Source organism: Pelobates fuscus, chromosome 3 (genome assembly GCF_036172605.1).
Source record: "Pelobates fuscus isolate aPelFus1 chromosome 3, aPelFus1.pri, whole genome shotgun sequence".
Classification (NCBI taxonomy): Eukaryota; Metazoa; Chordata; class Amphibia; order Anura; family Pelobatidae; genus Pelobates; species Pelobates fuscus.
In genome coordinates, this window is record NC_086319.1 from 287,584,077 (window position 1) to 287,599,792 (window position 15,716).

General features: G+C 38.9%; 2 protein-coding genes across 3 annotated transcripts in view; one reads left to right on the forward strand and one right to left on the reverse strand.

Annotated features, from left to right (window-relative positions):
* Positions 1–11,382, forward strand: part of MOB1A (MOB kinase activator 1A) — a 41,410-nt gene extending 30,028 nt beyond the window's left edge. For both annotated transcript variants that reach the window (XM_063448674.1, XM_063448675.1), the window contains exons 5-6: positions 3,256–3,419; positions 9,155–11,382. In XM_063448674.1, coding sequence (XP_063304744.1) covers positions 3,256–3,419; positions 9,155–9,232 — 242 coding nt within the window. In that variant the 3' untranslated portion in view covers positions 9,233–11,382. The remainder of the gene's footprint in view (positions 1–3,255; positions 3,420–9,154) is intronic.
* A 422-nt stretch (positions 11,383–11,804) lies between these two features.
* Positions 11,805–15,716, reverse strand: part of BOLA3 (bolA family member 3) — an 11,101-nt gene continuing 7,189 nt past the window's right edge. Inside the window, exons 2-4 of the mRNA XM_063448676.1 lie at positions 14,679–14,802; positions 12,869–12,957; positions 11,805–12,017 (exon numbers count right to left, since the gene is read on the reverse strand). Of these exons, the coding sequence (XP_063304746.1) occupies positions 11,955–12,017; positions 12,869–12,957; positions 14,679–14,802 (276 nt within the window). The 3' untranslated portion in view covers positions 11,805–11,954. The remainder of the gene's footprint in view (positions 12,018–12,868; positions 12,958–14,678; positions 14,803–15,716) is intronic.

A 15,716-nucleotide genomic window follows, 5' to 3' on the forward strand; every position in this document is an offset into this window, starting at 1 on the left:
TTTTTAAAGCAGTTAGGCTTTTAACCCCTTAAGGACACATGACATGTGACATGTCATGATTCCCTTTTATTCCAGAAGTTTGGTCCTTAAGGGGTTAAAGCCTCCTATTAAAATCCGATTTCCCTCTTGGGATTTGTCCTTAGTTTTAAAATTTCTGTGTTCTCAGCCATTTGAGCCTTTAGAAAAGGCCTCTTTGAAGAATGTGTCCCTAAAAGCCGTGTTTTTGGTAGCAATTACTTCAGCTAAGAGAGTTGGGGAACTACAGGCACTGTCCTCCTCGCCTGACTTTACTAAGTTTTATCTGGATAAAGTGGTTATGTTCCCTAAACCTTTCTTCCTAAAGTCATCTCCTCCAAAGTTATCAACCAACCTATTTGTCTACCTTCCTTCATTGGTCCGGCTAAGCCTGATTGGGATTTGGATTGGAACCTACTGGATGTAGGTAGGTCGCTTAAAATCTACTTAGAACGCTCCTCTGAATATAGGAAGACGGATCATCTTTTCGTACATTTTTTTGGAAAATTCAAAGGTCAAGTGGCATCCAAAGCCACTTTGGCAAGATGGCTGGTAGAGGTTATAAAGTTGGCTTATTCTTCATCGAACCTTCCTATACCTGCTTCCTTAAAAGCACATTCCACTAGAGCCATGGCTACGTCTTGGGCCGAAAAAGCATGTGCATCTCCGGAAGAAATATGTAAAGCGGCTTCCTGGTCTTCTTTCAACACCTTTGTGAAACATTACAGGCTAGACGTATTCTCTGCCTCTGACGCTGATTTCAGGCACAAGGTGTTACAAGCTGTTATGGCCTAAATTCACGCCCTTACTCTGGGATCTCGATATATCCCTATTGTACTGCCACCATATGCCAGGAAAAACTGCAATTTTACTCACCGTAAATTCCTTTTTCCTTAATATGGTGGCAGTACAGCACACCCTCCCTTTATCTAATTAATAAAAAGTTTTCTGAGGTTCTTGTGGTTCCACTGTGGTGGTCTTGATACGTACTGAGGTCCTAAGGCTGCAGGGTCTCTTATACCTGGTAAGGGGAGAAACTTTTTATGTTAATTATTTATTTCAGATGCTTGCCCTAAGGGAAGAGTACATCCCTATTGTACTGCCACCATATTAAGGAAAAAGGAATTTACGGTGAGTAAAATTGCAGTTATTTTGGATCAAGAAGAGAAATATATATTTGGATAAGGTTTTGACACTAGTAGTACTTCTAGTTATCCCTATACTGCAGTCTGCTTTGCTTGTTGCTTATCTGTAATCAGTTCTTTGTAGCTGCAACATGCTTGGTATGAATATTTCTTGCTAGACATATCCTCCCAATTGAAGCTAGTACTCTGGTACCGCATGCTGTTTTGGGTTTCCACTGTATGTTCTGTAACTTTATTTTTCTATTCAAAGAGAAGATATCACAAAGGGGCCCAGTTTTACATTTTATGGTTCGTTTAGCTCATTGTTCTGTAGTGTTTCTATGATTTATCTTAAAACATTGTTTGGATAAAGACTTCAATTGGGATTTTTCATTGTGGCCTGAAATATATGCACATGATTGTGTGTCACAGCTTGCACCTGTTTGAATTAACCAAGATAATTCTTCCTTGTACTTGGTATTTTTTTTTCAGTCCTTTTAGTTCCCCTTTTATGTGGCAGATTTATGTGTTTTTCCTCCACTGTAAATGACCTTTAACCATTTCAAGTGTCATGCGTAAAGCACAGGGCTCTCAGCAGAGATAGCATCACGCTCAAGTAGCCACCTGTTGTCATGATGTACATGATTGACATAATCTGTTTACAGAAAAATTACTTCCCTATAATATGATGAGTGTTGACTGTTCTTGCCTAGTAGTTTCAGCAAGACAAAAGGATCAGTCAAAACATGCCCTTATATGTTTGATATTTGCTTATATGTTTGATATTTGTCTATAGCTTTGTTTGGAAAATGACAATTCCCAACAGGCAGTGTTGATATTCAATACAGAGTTGTCTGTAGGCATCTGTTTTTTTCCGACTGATTTTCCAGAGCTGTGAGAAGAGCAAGGGAGACTATGGTTCAAATGCCTCCATGGACCTTGATGAGGTACAAAATAATAATTTCCCACTTGGTTCTCATCTTTGCACCATACTGTTACAATGGACTTTACCAAAGAATTGCCATCTCTACTTTAATGGCGTCACAGTCTACCATGAGATGAGTTAAGAGAGAAAACTAACCTGAGATGCTCTATTCTTTTAATCTTCTTCCACTAGAGAGGGATGATCCTTCTCACAAAAAAAATGGTAATCCATGAGAAGTAGGCTAACAGAATATTTTTAAAAGAAGTGTTTTGTAGGTTCTGGAACATCCTAAGTAAACTTGATTAAAATGTTTGGATGGGAAGGTCCAAACATACATTTCCATCTGTGTAATGCCCATTGTTTTCCAGTCTGCAAGGCTCTGATTCCACTCCTGTCTTCATGTCTTATATCTATACTTTAAAAGATTAAAAGGAGAAGTGATGGGACTTCTCATTTTAATCTCTGCTCACAAATGGCAAATTGGCCATATTTTTCTTGTGTGGAAATGTGATCTCCCATTTGAAATAGTTGTACCAGAAATTGTAATTGTATTTTCTTTTTAAAATGCATTATCTAGTTGTTTGGCTAGCTTATTGTGCTTTATAAATACATTTATGTTATGTGTATGCATGTTTTGTAGTATTTACAGGGTTGCAAAGGCAAGTTAACATGCTTTGCTCCGATTCACTTGTATTGATGGTGACTTAGCTGCTTGCGATGCCTTGGGTGTGCTTATGAATTCCTGGGCATTTACAAAGAAATGAAGTACAAGTTCATGTGAAGTGAATTTAAGTTACACTCCATATCTGGACAGTCAGGCAGTGTAATTTTAATTTGAGCAAGTAGCTATATGTAAAAAAGGGAAATGGAAGCCGCATGCCTCTAGAAGGAAGGCTGGCTCTATCATATGTATGTATTTACAAGTATCACCTAAAACTTCTAATCAAAAATAAATATCAGCAAAAAATGTCATTGTGTACGTATACTATTGACAGAGCTAACCTCTGTACACATGACGTTCCCTCACTGGAACACATGATGCAGGAAAGCTTTCAACATGCAAAGCTGAGTTTATGCTGGTCAACTGCGAGGAGGCAAGTGGAAATTTGGAGAGATATTGAGGGATGTAATGCAATCATGCTTTTTTTTTTTTTTTTGGATGATAAAGAAAATCCCGTGCTTATTTTCCAGGTGTTCCATTCCCTAAGAATTTCATGTCTGTGGCAAAGACTATCCTGAAGCGCCTGTTCAGGGTCTATGCTCACATTTATCACCAGCACTTTGATTCTGTGATGCAGCTACAGGAGGAAGCTCATCTCAACACGTCATTTAAACATTTCATTTTCTTTGTACAGGTAAGCATACAATCTGGGTTACTATGAATACTTTTCTAACATGTATATGGCAACTGTTTATTCACACCACTTAGCAAGGCAATGTTGATAACTGAGGGAAAATATACATACATCTCTATTTTTGTTGCACTTAACTGAGCTACCTTAAACCTGTCTTGATATATCACTATTGTAGTTAGTTATACCAGCTGACAAAGAAAAGAAGGAAGAAAACAGAAAAAAACACACATCCAGCTAATGGAAGCATGCCAAAGTCCTGCACTCGCAATAAGGAATATAAACAAAACAACAAAAAAAGTATTACTTATGTAGCGCTGTACAATGGGTGGACTAACACACGTATTTGTAACCAGACAAATTTGACGCACAGGAACAGAGGGGTTGAGGGCCCTGCTCAATGAGCTTGCATGCTAGAGGGAGGAGGGGTAATGTGACACAAACGGTAAGGGTAGGGTAGAAAAGTAGGTTGCTAGGATAGTTTTCATTGAGGGCTTAGTGTTTTGTTTTGATAACCGTTTCAGGAGAGAAATCAGGGTGCAGGGAGAAAAGGCTGTTCAGTTTTACTGGCACATACAAGGAATCAACGGGGGGACGACATAAAATATACTCAGATTTGAGACACTTTGGTTCCTAGTGGCCGTCTTTAACAAGGGGCAAACGGGGCAGCTACCCCGGGCCCAATAACTCCTGGGGGGCCCAACGCAGCTGCCCCATGGGCCCGCAACCAGGACTGAATAGCCCATCGGGATACTGAGAAATTTCCCGGTGGGCTGCAGCAAGTGAGGTAATCAGGGCCCCCCGGCCCTTTAAGAGTGCTCCAAACCGGGCCTCTGTCTGCATGCCTGCTGGGAGGAAGTGTGATGAGGTCACTTCCTTCCAAGTAACAGAGTGCCGCTGGGGGGAGGAGGCACACACAGAGAGGGACTGAGGTAGCCAAGTTCATCAGACTCCATCAATCTCCAACATCCAGCTCCCACTGGACCCCAGGGAAGCCACCCTTCTGTAAAGGTAAGAAGACATGAGGATGGCTAAACTTAAATTGATATAAATGTGTTTATCTGACTGTGTGTGTATCTGGGTGTATGTGTTTTGCACCGGGGCCCCATGGATTGTGTGAATGCCACTGAGAGAATGCCTGCTTTTTTTTTTTTTTTTTTTTTAAACCCCCACATGTACTTGCCCACAGGGCTCATTTTACCATGATTCTATAGCTGATCCCTGTGTCCTCTCTGGAAAGCTTTGTGCATGCTCATGGTCCCTTCCCCAGCCAGAGGTAGCTGGTGAAGTTTTAAGATGGTGGGGCGCCACACTCCTCCCAATATAGTACAAAGATACTCATACAATCAGGGCCGTCTTTAAAGCGGGGCAAATGGGGCAGCTGCTCCGGGCCCAGTTACTCCTGGGGGGCCCAAAGCAGCTACCCAGTGTCCCCGCAGTCCGCAAATTTTTTTTTTTTTTTTAATTTATCCCATGATCGGGCGCTGTGGCCCCTTAAAAGCGCGACTGGGCCCCCTTGTTTTACGGCACCAGGCTGGGAGGAAGTGACTGCCGTGAGTCACTTCCTCCCAGATAGAGTGAAGCCGCGCAGGAGGAGGAGGCCATCAGAGCCTCACACTCCCATCTACCTCAGCCTGCCACTGGACCCCAGGGAAAGCCACCCTTCTGAACCCATAAGGTAGGGCTGGAGGGTGGCTTTAAAAAATGTAAACTTTGCATGTGTGTCAGTATTTGTGTCCGTATGTCTGTGTGTGTCTTAGTATGTCTTAGTGTCTATCAGTGTGGCAGTATGTCTGTGTGTCGCTATCTGTGCGCGTGTCTGTCAGTCAGTATGTTTGCGTATATCTGTATTTAGTGTGTGTATATGTATGTATGTGTGTGTGTATATATAGATATAGATATAGATATAGATAGAGAGAGAGAGAGAGAGAGCTTTTTATGTGGTCTGTGTGTAGCTGTATCTGCTGCATGTGTGTCAGGTTCTGTATCTGCGTGTCTGTAAATGTATATCTGTGTGCATCTATATATAGTCAGTGTTTTTATCTGTGTATATGTATCAGTGTGTCTGAGTATCCTTATGTGTCAGTGTTTGTATATATATCTCTGTACGTGTCAGGTTGTGTATCGGTCAGTCTGTATCTGCATGTGTGTTAGTGTGAGTGTCAGTATTTAGATCTGTGTATCTGCATGTGTATCACAGTGTATGTGTACATGTGCATAAATCTCATCATTCAAATCGCCAACACTACACACAAGTACACCCCTGCATTCAAACGTCAACACTACATACACAGTCCTGCATACAAACATCAACAATACATACAAACACACCTTTGTGTCAAACACTAAATATATAAACACACCCCAGCATTAAAAACAAAAAACTACACATAGATGCATACTTGCATTCAAACACCAACACACATACAAACACCCCCTTACATTTACACAAACATGCTTCATACAAAAACATGCTTCCATTCAAACACACAAACACAGATCAGTGCTAAATACAACAAGCATGGGGAAATTGTTCCGCTACTGCATTGGGAAGTGGAGAGCGTGATTGCATGTCAGGGAGTGGGGGTAAAGGGGCCCTATGAAATGCTTGCCCGGGGCCCAATCTATTAAAGATTGCGCTGTTCCTAGTGAAAGGAAAGTTTATGATCAGCCATATGATTACTGTTTCTGTTGTACATACTGTATCTGAACTGTCATTAGGGATGTTGTTAGTCTAATGTACTTTTGAAGGTTTTTTTAACACTATAATGGGGGGAGGGTACAATTTGTGTTTTAAGATGGCACGGTTCTTTTGGAAATTGACTAAAATTGAAAAACACTTATTATCGTCATCACATTTTCTATGCACTGGTTTCTTTCTATAAGCACTGTGGATGGAGGTTTGAGTACCAGGGGAAGGAAAAATATTTTTAAACGGACGTTCTATCATCCAAGAAAAGACGCACTAATGGTTTTAAGATACTTTTATTAAAGGGACACTGTTGTTCACAAAACATTAGCCGAATGAATCCATTTTAGTGTCATGCCCCTGAAGTTTCACTACACAATTTTCTGCAATTTAGGAGTTAAATCACTTTAGTTTGTTAATGCAGCCCTAGTCACACCTCTTCTGGCTGTGAATCGCACAGCCTGCATGAAAATAATGGTTTAATTTTCAATCGGACATTAGCATTACTTTAGACATTTTTAACTCCTGTTCTGTAAATTAAAGTTTATTCATGTTCAAGAGGCTCTTGCATGGTCTAGCAGGCTATTAACAGAGCAGGGGATACAAAATTCGTAATGAAACTAAGTGCAATAAAGAAAGTTTAAACATTTGATCTTTCTTTACAGGAATTGTTTTGGAAGGCTGTGTAAGTCACATGCATAGAGGTGTGACTAGGGCTGTTTAAAAATTGATTTAACTCCTAAATTACAGAGAATTGAGTAGTGAGACTGCAGGGGCAGGGTCTATACACTTAAACTGCTTCATTAATCTAAAGTTGTTTTGGTGACTATAGTCCCTATTTAAGCTAGTACATGTGCAAAAGAAATAGTCAATGTTTTAGTTCTGGTGAGAGACTTTTTCAAGACAAAGAAGTGACGCTACCGTAAAGTAACATCGCATACCAAAAGACATCATCCCCCTCCAGAGAGTGTAAAACCCTGAAAGTTAAAAAGTCCTATGAAGAAAATATATAACAGGTGAGATTTGGTTGACATATGGGAAGAGTTTTTACTCCGAAACAATGAACCCATCTTGCTATGTCAACTATTAACTGTCCAGAACACCAAAATAATGAAATTGCATTGGTTGTATCACACTGCTGTGCCTCCTGTGTACCAAGCTACCATGTGAACACAAATCCCTGCTCATTTCTGCCTGCCCCTGCACGACCCCAAGTCTGTATAGTGTAGGGCATTCTTTTCATTAATGTCCCTGGGGGCCACGATATCTACAGTATAGATCCAGTTGGCCTCTTGTTTTAATAGTTCTTTATCCCATCTCCCCCCGTACTCTTCAGCGGGGGAGGGAGACTATCTGTTCAATCCCATTGAATCACAACATGGGCCGAGTATGTCCTGCCTGTATAAAGTGTCTGGCCGTTGGGGCTGCAGCTAGGTCTTTAGATACCAGACTGATGGAGGGCCAATGTCCCCATATACTTTCCCTGAGTAGACATTTCCCCCACATGGACAAGACTAATCAGGCACTGCAGTTTATAACTATTGTGTGGTGCATGAAATATGATGTATTATTTTAAATTCTTTGCAAATGTGCTGTGGGAAGTCTTCGCACAGGATTATGTGACTGCAGGTCACCCCAGGCATCCTGCATCTTATCAAATGGATTCTTGTTGTATTGGTCTTTGTGAACTAGAATGTCTCTATGGTTGACATTTCTTTTGTGGCTCAGTAATGGTGGGTGTTCTGTTGTTTGAGGAAGGTTGGCATAATTTTTAATGATCACCCAATTGACCTTTCTAGTTCTGGTCAACTTTTTTTGAGGCTGTATTATAGGTTTGTGGGTATACCACCCATTAGGCTTCACATTGGTATGTGTGCACCCTTGGTGAAGTTAGTTCTTGTGTCAAAGCTGTGCTCATATCCTCTGGCTAGAAACCATTGTCACATTGTTTCCCATTTTGTATCACCCTTGGGTTGGAATTATGTAAGACACTTAGACATTGGGATATTGATAAGGATTCAGTCCGTTTTGGACAGTGAAAGCTGGTGGAAGTTTCTGTACGTTTGTTTCGTAAACTAACTGAAATCAAGCTCGTCATGAATCCCCAACATTCTCAAATCCAAGAAGTCAATTATCTGTCCTATTTCATACTCCATCTAATAGGTGAACCTAGAGTATTCAGTTTTTCCACCAGGACACACAGTTGACTTCTTGGCCTGACAAGATGAAGACCAATTCCTCTATGGATCTCCTCTCATTTAATGAGACATCCATATAAAGATAATTAATTTACTTGTTCACTTTGGTACATGAATGTAATGGCATACATGGAGCCGTAGCAGCACCCATAGAAGAGCTAGTCAATTGTAGATAAAATGTATCCTCAAATTAAAAGTAATTTAATTTCAATGTAAGTTGTAACAACATTTCTAAACGAAACTATTGGATAGCTTACCTCTTGTGACGTTGCAAGTAGGATCTGCGAATGTCTGTAAAGCTGCACGTTACTGTCTGGGGATATTGGAATGTCTCATAGATGGATTTGTGAGAATTTCTCTCTCCCATGGCATCAGCTGGGCAAATGTTTTTAAAGATGAATTATTAGCTGGGGAGTCAAAAGTTGCTATGCAAGCATGTCACTCTCCTTTCAAGATTGCTACGCATTTTGATCCTGTATTGTTTTGTGAAGGTGTTAGAGGTATTATCAGTGGGGGGTGGTTGGTATTTTAGTATGTGATGCCAGGTACACATCTGGTTTTCAGGCCTCATAAACATTTAGTAAATATTGGGATTTAAAATTCAGTGGCAATTCCCCTTTTAAGTGTTTTATTTAAAATAAATAATACTATATAAATACATGTAGACTTTATAAGAGGGGGTTCAATCTTTGGGAACATAACCGAATATCTAAATACCGTAAGTTATTTACTTGTATAAATAAGTTGAGATGTGATATAGCAAGTTTGGAATGGGGCAAAATACTGGTATGTGTGACTACATATACTGTACATGTTTTTCCCCTCACGTTTCCTTCTTTGGTGTTTTATAGGAGTTTAATCTGATTGACCGCAGAGAGCTGGCACCTCTTCAAGAACTGATTGAAAAACTGGGGTCCAAAGACAGATAGATTTGCCAGTCTGGGAAATTCCTTTCATCTGGTCACAGTATGGTTTCCTCTCTCACCTTCCAGCTCTCATCTCTGTTATATAACCATTAGTGACTTGAAGGGAAATTCGGATACCACTGAATGGGGGATTCTTCACATAGGGGTCTTTCCTGTTTTTTGTTTTTTTTATCTAGACTAAGTGACAGATTGCCTTGCATTATTTTTGTATGAACTGTTTTATAGGAATGCTTTAAAGGAACACTCCACTAAAGCTGCCATGATTTGTCTGCTTCTCACCCTCCACAGAGGAGTGGAAAAATATTTTGATTTCAGCCATTTTAACTTTTGCTCCTCAGGTGGAAATATGATTGAACATTGTGTACCACTGCTTTAGCTTTTCCTATGCACCCTTTGTTGTTTCAAGTGTTGTCAAATGTTCCAAGGAATTTGATAAGTTTGGTTTAAAGCATGTAAAGATCTAGAAAGTTAAGTAAAAATGGAAGTTTCAAACATTTAAACTATATGCATTATGGTTTTAAAGTTGAAATCCTCCTACCGGCAATATGGGCCATTCTCTTCCACAGTGATCGTTAGAAATGCTGCTTGCTAGTGTTGAATAAATATATGCAGGGGTGACTTTAACTCCTGGCTGGACAATATCCTTAACATTGCTTAAGTGCCCTGCTCCAATTATATTCTGGTGATCATGTTTTATATGACCAGTTAGTATGTGTTTTTCTACAATGACATGTAACTGACTTCTTGTTTATTCATGGAGATTTTAAGCAAGGAATACTGTTTTTTTTTTTTAAAACAAACAATATATTTTTTTAAATACATTCCCAAAAGCAAGGGAAATCTATGAATATACATGAAGATTAAAGGATGTTATATTATAAAATAAAAATGTACAAAATCAAATGCATGGTTATTTTTGTGTGGGTGGGGAACTGACTGAATATAAACAAATGCTGGAGCTATGAATAGTGTTGCCTTTCTATAAAAACTTTATCACTCCTGAGACGCAACCTTCAATGTAAAGTTTATATTTGGAGAATTTGGTTAATCAAGTTTTAATTTTCCTCCAACTATGGATTTGGAATAGCCAGTATGAACACAAATTGTAGTGTTAAGCCCAATTTCCAGATTATACTTTTTTTTTTTTTTAAGCAAAATTTTAAATCTTTTATTAGCATTCACGTTTAAATGCTGAATAGAAGTAATCATGAAGTTTGCAATGTATTGTTTTTTTTTTTCTTTGACCCACCTTTTTGTTGGGTGGAATGGTGAGATGTTCTCTTGGATGTACTTCTTACTAGCATAAAAATGACTATTCATTTCCTGTCTTGAAACATTACGAGCAGCTCTTTTGTAGTCAGTGGATTGAAAATATACTATCACTTTTAAAGTGTCTGGTGGTATGTACTGGAGAAACTGAAATCACTAACAGTCATGCCTGCACTCTAGTGCTCAGGTAACTGTAACCTGGTAATAATGCATACCTCCAATCTGCAAACATTTGGGACCACAAAACATTTCACTGTGAAAAGATTGTATTGTGTTCCATAAAACTTAAAATTAGCTTGCGCTTGTATTCTAAGAATACAACATACCTTTTTGTATTTTTTTTTTTTTTACCCTGCTTCAATTTGAGCAATGCGCAGAGTATGTAATTGGTGACTAGCTCAATCAATAGAAATGATCATACCTAGCTCCTCAGTCACTGCAGTATAGATATGCTTACATTTAAATCTAAGATGTGTGTTTATGATCTGAGCACCATTACAACTAGTGCTTCTACTAAATAAGGTTTAGTAGACCCACCCCCATTTGTTGGTGCGTGTTAGGAACTGTACTGTAGCAGCTGTAAGATACAATAGACTTCTGTGTACATTATAGTTTGAGCAGGACAGCCTGATTGCATCTTGATACTGCAAATCATGTGAATCAATGTTAAAACCAGTAGGAAGCAGTCTTAAGATTTCAGGACTACGAAATTCTATTTTAAAAGTGCTTTAACACATATATTGCGCTTGTGCCAGATGGAAAATTACACACTTTCAATTAACAGTGTATATTTCACATTGTTAAAAAGAGAACTGTTTATTTCTGTTTAGTTTTATTTCCTTTGTTTTGAGTATTGTAATAAAGTTACATATTTTTGACTCTTACTGTATTGTCTAAAATTATTTCATTCTGACAACTTTTACATTTCCATTTTATATATATCAGTGCAGTGAATGTTTTTGGTAATTTGAAAACCCTGCATCAGCCTGACAGTTTGGGGGTAATATGCACTTGGTTGCTGATTTTGTCGGGTATACTTTGTAGTATGTGGTAAGATTCATGGCTATTGAAAATTAACATTACTTTCTTCAAAACATACCAAAAGGAAGCATCACTGGCTGGTAACTAGAACTGTTTTTAAAGGGTGCCATGGCATATACACACACTTCTTCAGCTATTACAATTAAAAACTAAGTCATGAATGGTGGGCAGACTTTCTAACATTTTCACCACAGAAAATATGCAAGCAAAACAACTCAATCAAAATGAAAGATGCCCTGAGGCAGTGTAAAATTTAATTTATTTGTAAATCGTGGAAAGGCACACACAATACATCTAAGTTCTTCTTTCAGGGAATGCACATAGTGGCTGGTTTCCCTAATGCAGGTTAGCAGCTCTTCTCCACGTGAAATTTACACAGCGGTACATTGGCCATTTTCAGGTGACGGTGGTTAAACTACTTTGGAACAACTGTGAATATTCGCAGTCCATGCATATCTTTAATCTCTTCTTTCAGGGCCTTTTAAAGGGGTGTGGGGAAAAAAAGGAGCATGTATTAATTGAGCAGTATTGGAAACAAATGTTTGCAGGTCAATGAACTTAGTGGGTTGCTTCAGAAAGTGCTGTAAAAGCATGTCTGGATGTTTGTGGTTATTTACTAGTCTGGTTACTCAGAGAAAAATAATTAACTTTATTTGGGCAAGGCTAGTGAAATGGAAACCAAGTTACATATTTTAGCCTTATAAAGTTGAGCTGTGACTGTAGCAGAGTAGAATAATTCCATATCTATTTTTCCCATAGAAAAAAAGTCTTTATTCCTTAAACCAGAAGTTGGCAAAGAAAGCAAGTGTTCATATGATAAAGTTATAGTTTGACAAAAAGGAGCACCTAAAAAGTTACTTTCTGTTCTGTGCTTGTACAGGAAGTGCCAGTGGCAGACAGACCCCTCCCTAATCACAAGCCTCTGATTCTGGAGGGTCTGATAGTGTCCCATAAAGCATTGTACAAAATATTTCTGGCAGGAGCAGTTACGCTCAGTTTACACAAAGCCCCATTCATTATTAAAAGAAACACTCTAGACACCATAACTACTATAGTCTAGTGGCTATTGTGACAGAGCCCTCGTAGAGTAAGAAACTATTTTAAAACTTACCTGGGGTCTGCCAGGAGCCAGTCATCACTGGAGTTGGAAGCTCCTGTACAGAGTATTCATTACTGTTTAATAAGCCAAGTCCACCCATGGGCAACCAAGCACAGATTTCAGGCTGCCTTACTGACAACACTGGGCTGGCCTACAACTGCCATAAGCCACCATCAGCAGCCAAAGTTAAAATTGTTAAATTACATTGGCAACATAATTCTAATACTCACATCATTAACCATTCTGTGCTGCTGTACTGGACGTTTAGATTTAAATTCTTCTGATTCAATGTGAATTTCATACATGGATCCACAGCCTCCTGTGAGAAAAGGTAGTTGGGGGTTACGTTGTGACAGAAAAATCAACCTATGTAAGCTAAACCGATGCAACATTTCAAATAAAATGTAGAAAGTCTTTGTAAGTCAGTAAAGATGCACAGAGGCCACTGATCTTTGCCATTCAACTAGTAAAACATATGGATGAAATTCTCAGATTAAAAATGGACAAATAAAATGACATTTGAAATGCACACCGTATTTACTTTTACTGTGTGCACTATGGTCACCAGAAAAGGACAACTATAGTTCTGGTTAGTATAGTATGGCTCTGCAGCCTTTTTGTTGTAAACACTACCCCCTAGGGACACCTCCGGTGTCTACTCGTCAGATGGACAGTGCTGCACTGTGCATCACCGCTGTTCAGCAAGGAGAACAGAACTCTCCCCATAGAGATGCAAAATGCATTAATTCAATGCATCTCCATGAGGAGATGCTGATTGGCCAGTGGGACGTTTGCTCTGCCTTCTTGGCAATCGCAGCCAATTCAATGCTTTCCAATTCTGATGAGATAAGCACCCGTGCTGAAAATAAGGTGATTTCTCATCCTATTTAACCCCTTAAGGACACGTGATGTGTGTGACATGTCATGATTCCCTTTTATTCCAGAAGTTTGGTCCTTAAGGGGTTAAGGGTGGCAAGAGGCTAAATAGTGGTTTTAACACTGTAGAGTCAGAAATACATGCTTGTGTTCATTTAAAGAAGAACTGTTACTTCATCTGACTCATCATAGGACACTCCATAGACTTTTTTTGCACATTTGCCTCTATTGCATGACAAACAATTCTTTTCACCATTGAAGATTGATGGTAAATGGCAGAATGAGGTAGCAAAAGCTATGCCATGATCACATATTTCAAATATTTTTCCTCATATTTAAGACAAGTCAGTCCCTACGTTGTCATATTCTGACTGCATTGAAATTTTAATGGAAGTCCAAGCCAGTCTTTTTACATATTTCATAAGCATTCTATCCTTAATAAATTAACAGCACGACAGTGGGCATATATCAACAAATACCGGTATATAAAGTGTCAAAAACCAACCTAAAGGAACACTATATTGACAGAACTACAAACATGTATTCCTAGGACTATAGCCATGAGAGCAATGTTTAGGCCCCCTATCAGCTATGTAGAAGGTGCGTTTACTCACCTTTTTCCCAATGCCGGCTCTGACTGAAAGCGAAGGATCTCAGCCAGTCCAGTGCTTTCCATGGAAAAGCATTGGGAGGCTATTGCACATGCACCAATCAGCATCTCCTCATAGAGAAGCATTAAATCAATGCAGCTTTATGGGGGAAGGTTAAGTGCTCTTTATGGAGGCGCTGAACGTCCGTGGCCACCTCTGAGTGACTGCCACTGCAAGGGGTCCCATGGCAGAAATTTATTTTTCTTTGAAAAGGCAGTGTTTACATTAAAATGCCTGCAGGGATATGCTATACGCACTAGAACAACTATATTAAGATGTAATTGTTACATGGAATGTGGCAGCAGATAAGAACCGTTTGGTCCATCTAGTTCTGTTGACTATAGTGTCCCTTTCACAGTATTTGTCAGGGTCTGCTCTGCATCATCTATATATGTACAAATACATGCACATGTTTAATTTAAACAGGACCTTAAATTAAGAAGTGAATGATATATTCTAGGATGACATGTTAAATAGATTTCATGAGAGTTTTGTTTGATTATAGCTACATTACCTGAAATATCAACCACATGAATATAGGTGGCCTGAGGAAACTTGGCTCTCAGCACATCCGTTATCCTCTCTTCTCCCTTGTACGAGGATGCAAATAGTCTTGTCATGTTACATAGCGCACAGGACTGTGGAAGGAAAACATGTAGTTTGAATCAAGCAGCATGGATTTTTTTTTTTTTTAATCAGATGCTCATTATGGTGTGAAAATACATGTGAGATTGATAATCACCAACTGCTATAAGACAAAATGCCCATCATTAACATTTAATAAAAGCATTAAAATTAGTCTTGAGACCTATGACCCAGAAGTTGCAGTCGGAATACTGCATTACCATTGCTACACTTTTACGTGCCAGCTACAGCAAGCTTTGTAATAATGCAATGCGTGTAGATGTAGCAGCTGGATTTCAAACATGCCTAAAACCAGCAAAAAAAAAAGAGACAGGAATTTGGTTTTCCTGATAAATTTCAAATGCGGCTCTGCATGTGATTTTATGTTAAATCATGCTGGTTTTGTAGCATTTCTAAATAAAATCATATTGAGTGAATGGGATAGAGAGAATAGAGGAAATAGAGGAAATATAGAGATAGAGAGGAAATATAGAGATAGAGAGGAAATATAGAGATAGAGAGGAAATATAGAGATAGAGAGGAAATATAGAGATAGAGAGGAAATATAGAGATAGAGAGGAAATATAGAGATAGAGAGGAAAGATAGAGATAGAGGAAAGATAGAGATAGAGGAAATATAGAGGTAGAGGAAATATAGAGATAGAGGAGATAGAGGAGATAGAGGAAATAGAGAGATAGAGGAAATAGAGAGATAGAGGAAATAGAGAGATAGAGGAAATATAGAGATAGAGAGAGATAGAGAGAGATAGAGAGAGATAGAGAGATAGAGAGATAGAGAGATAGAGAGATAGAGAGATAGAGAGATAGAGAGATAGAGAGATAGAGAGATAGAGAGATAGAGAGATAGAGAGATAGAGAGATAGAGAGATAGAGAGATAGAGAGATAGAGAGATAGAGAGATAGAGAG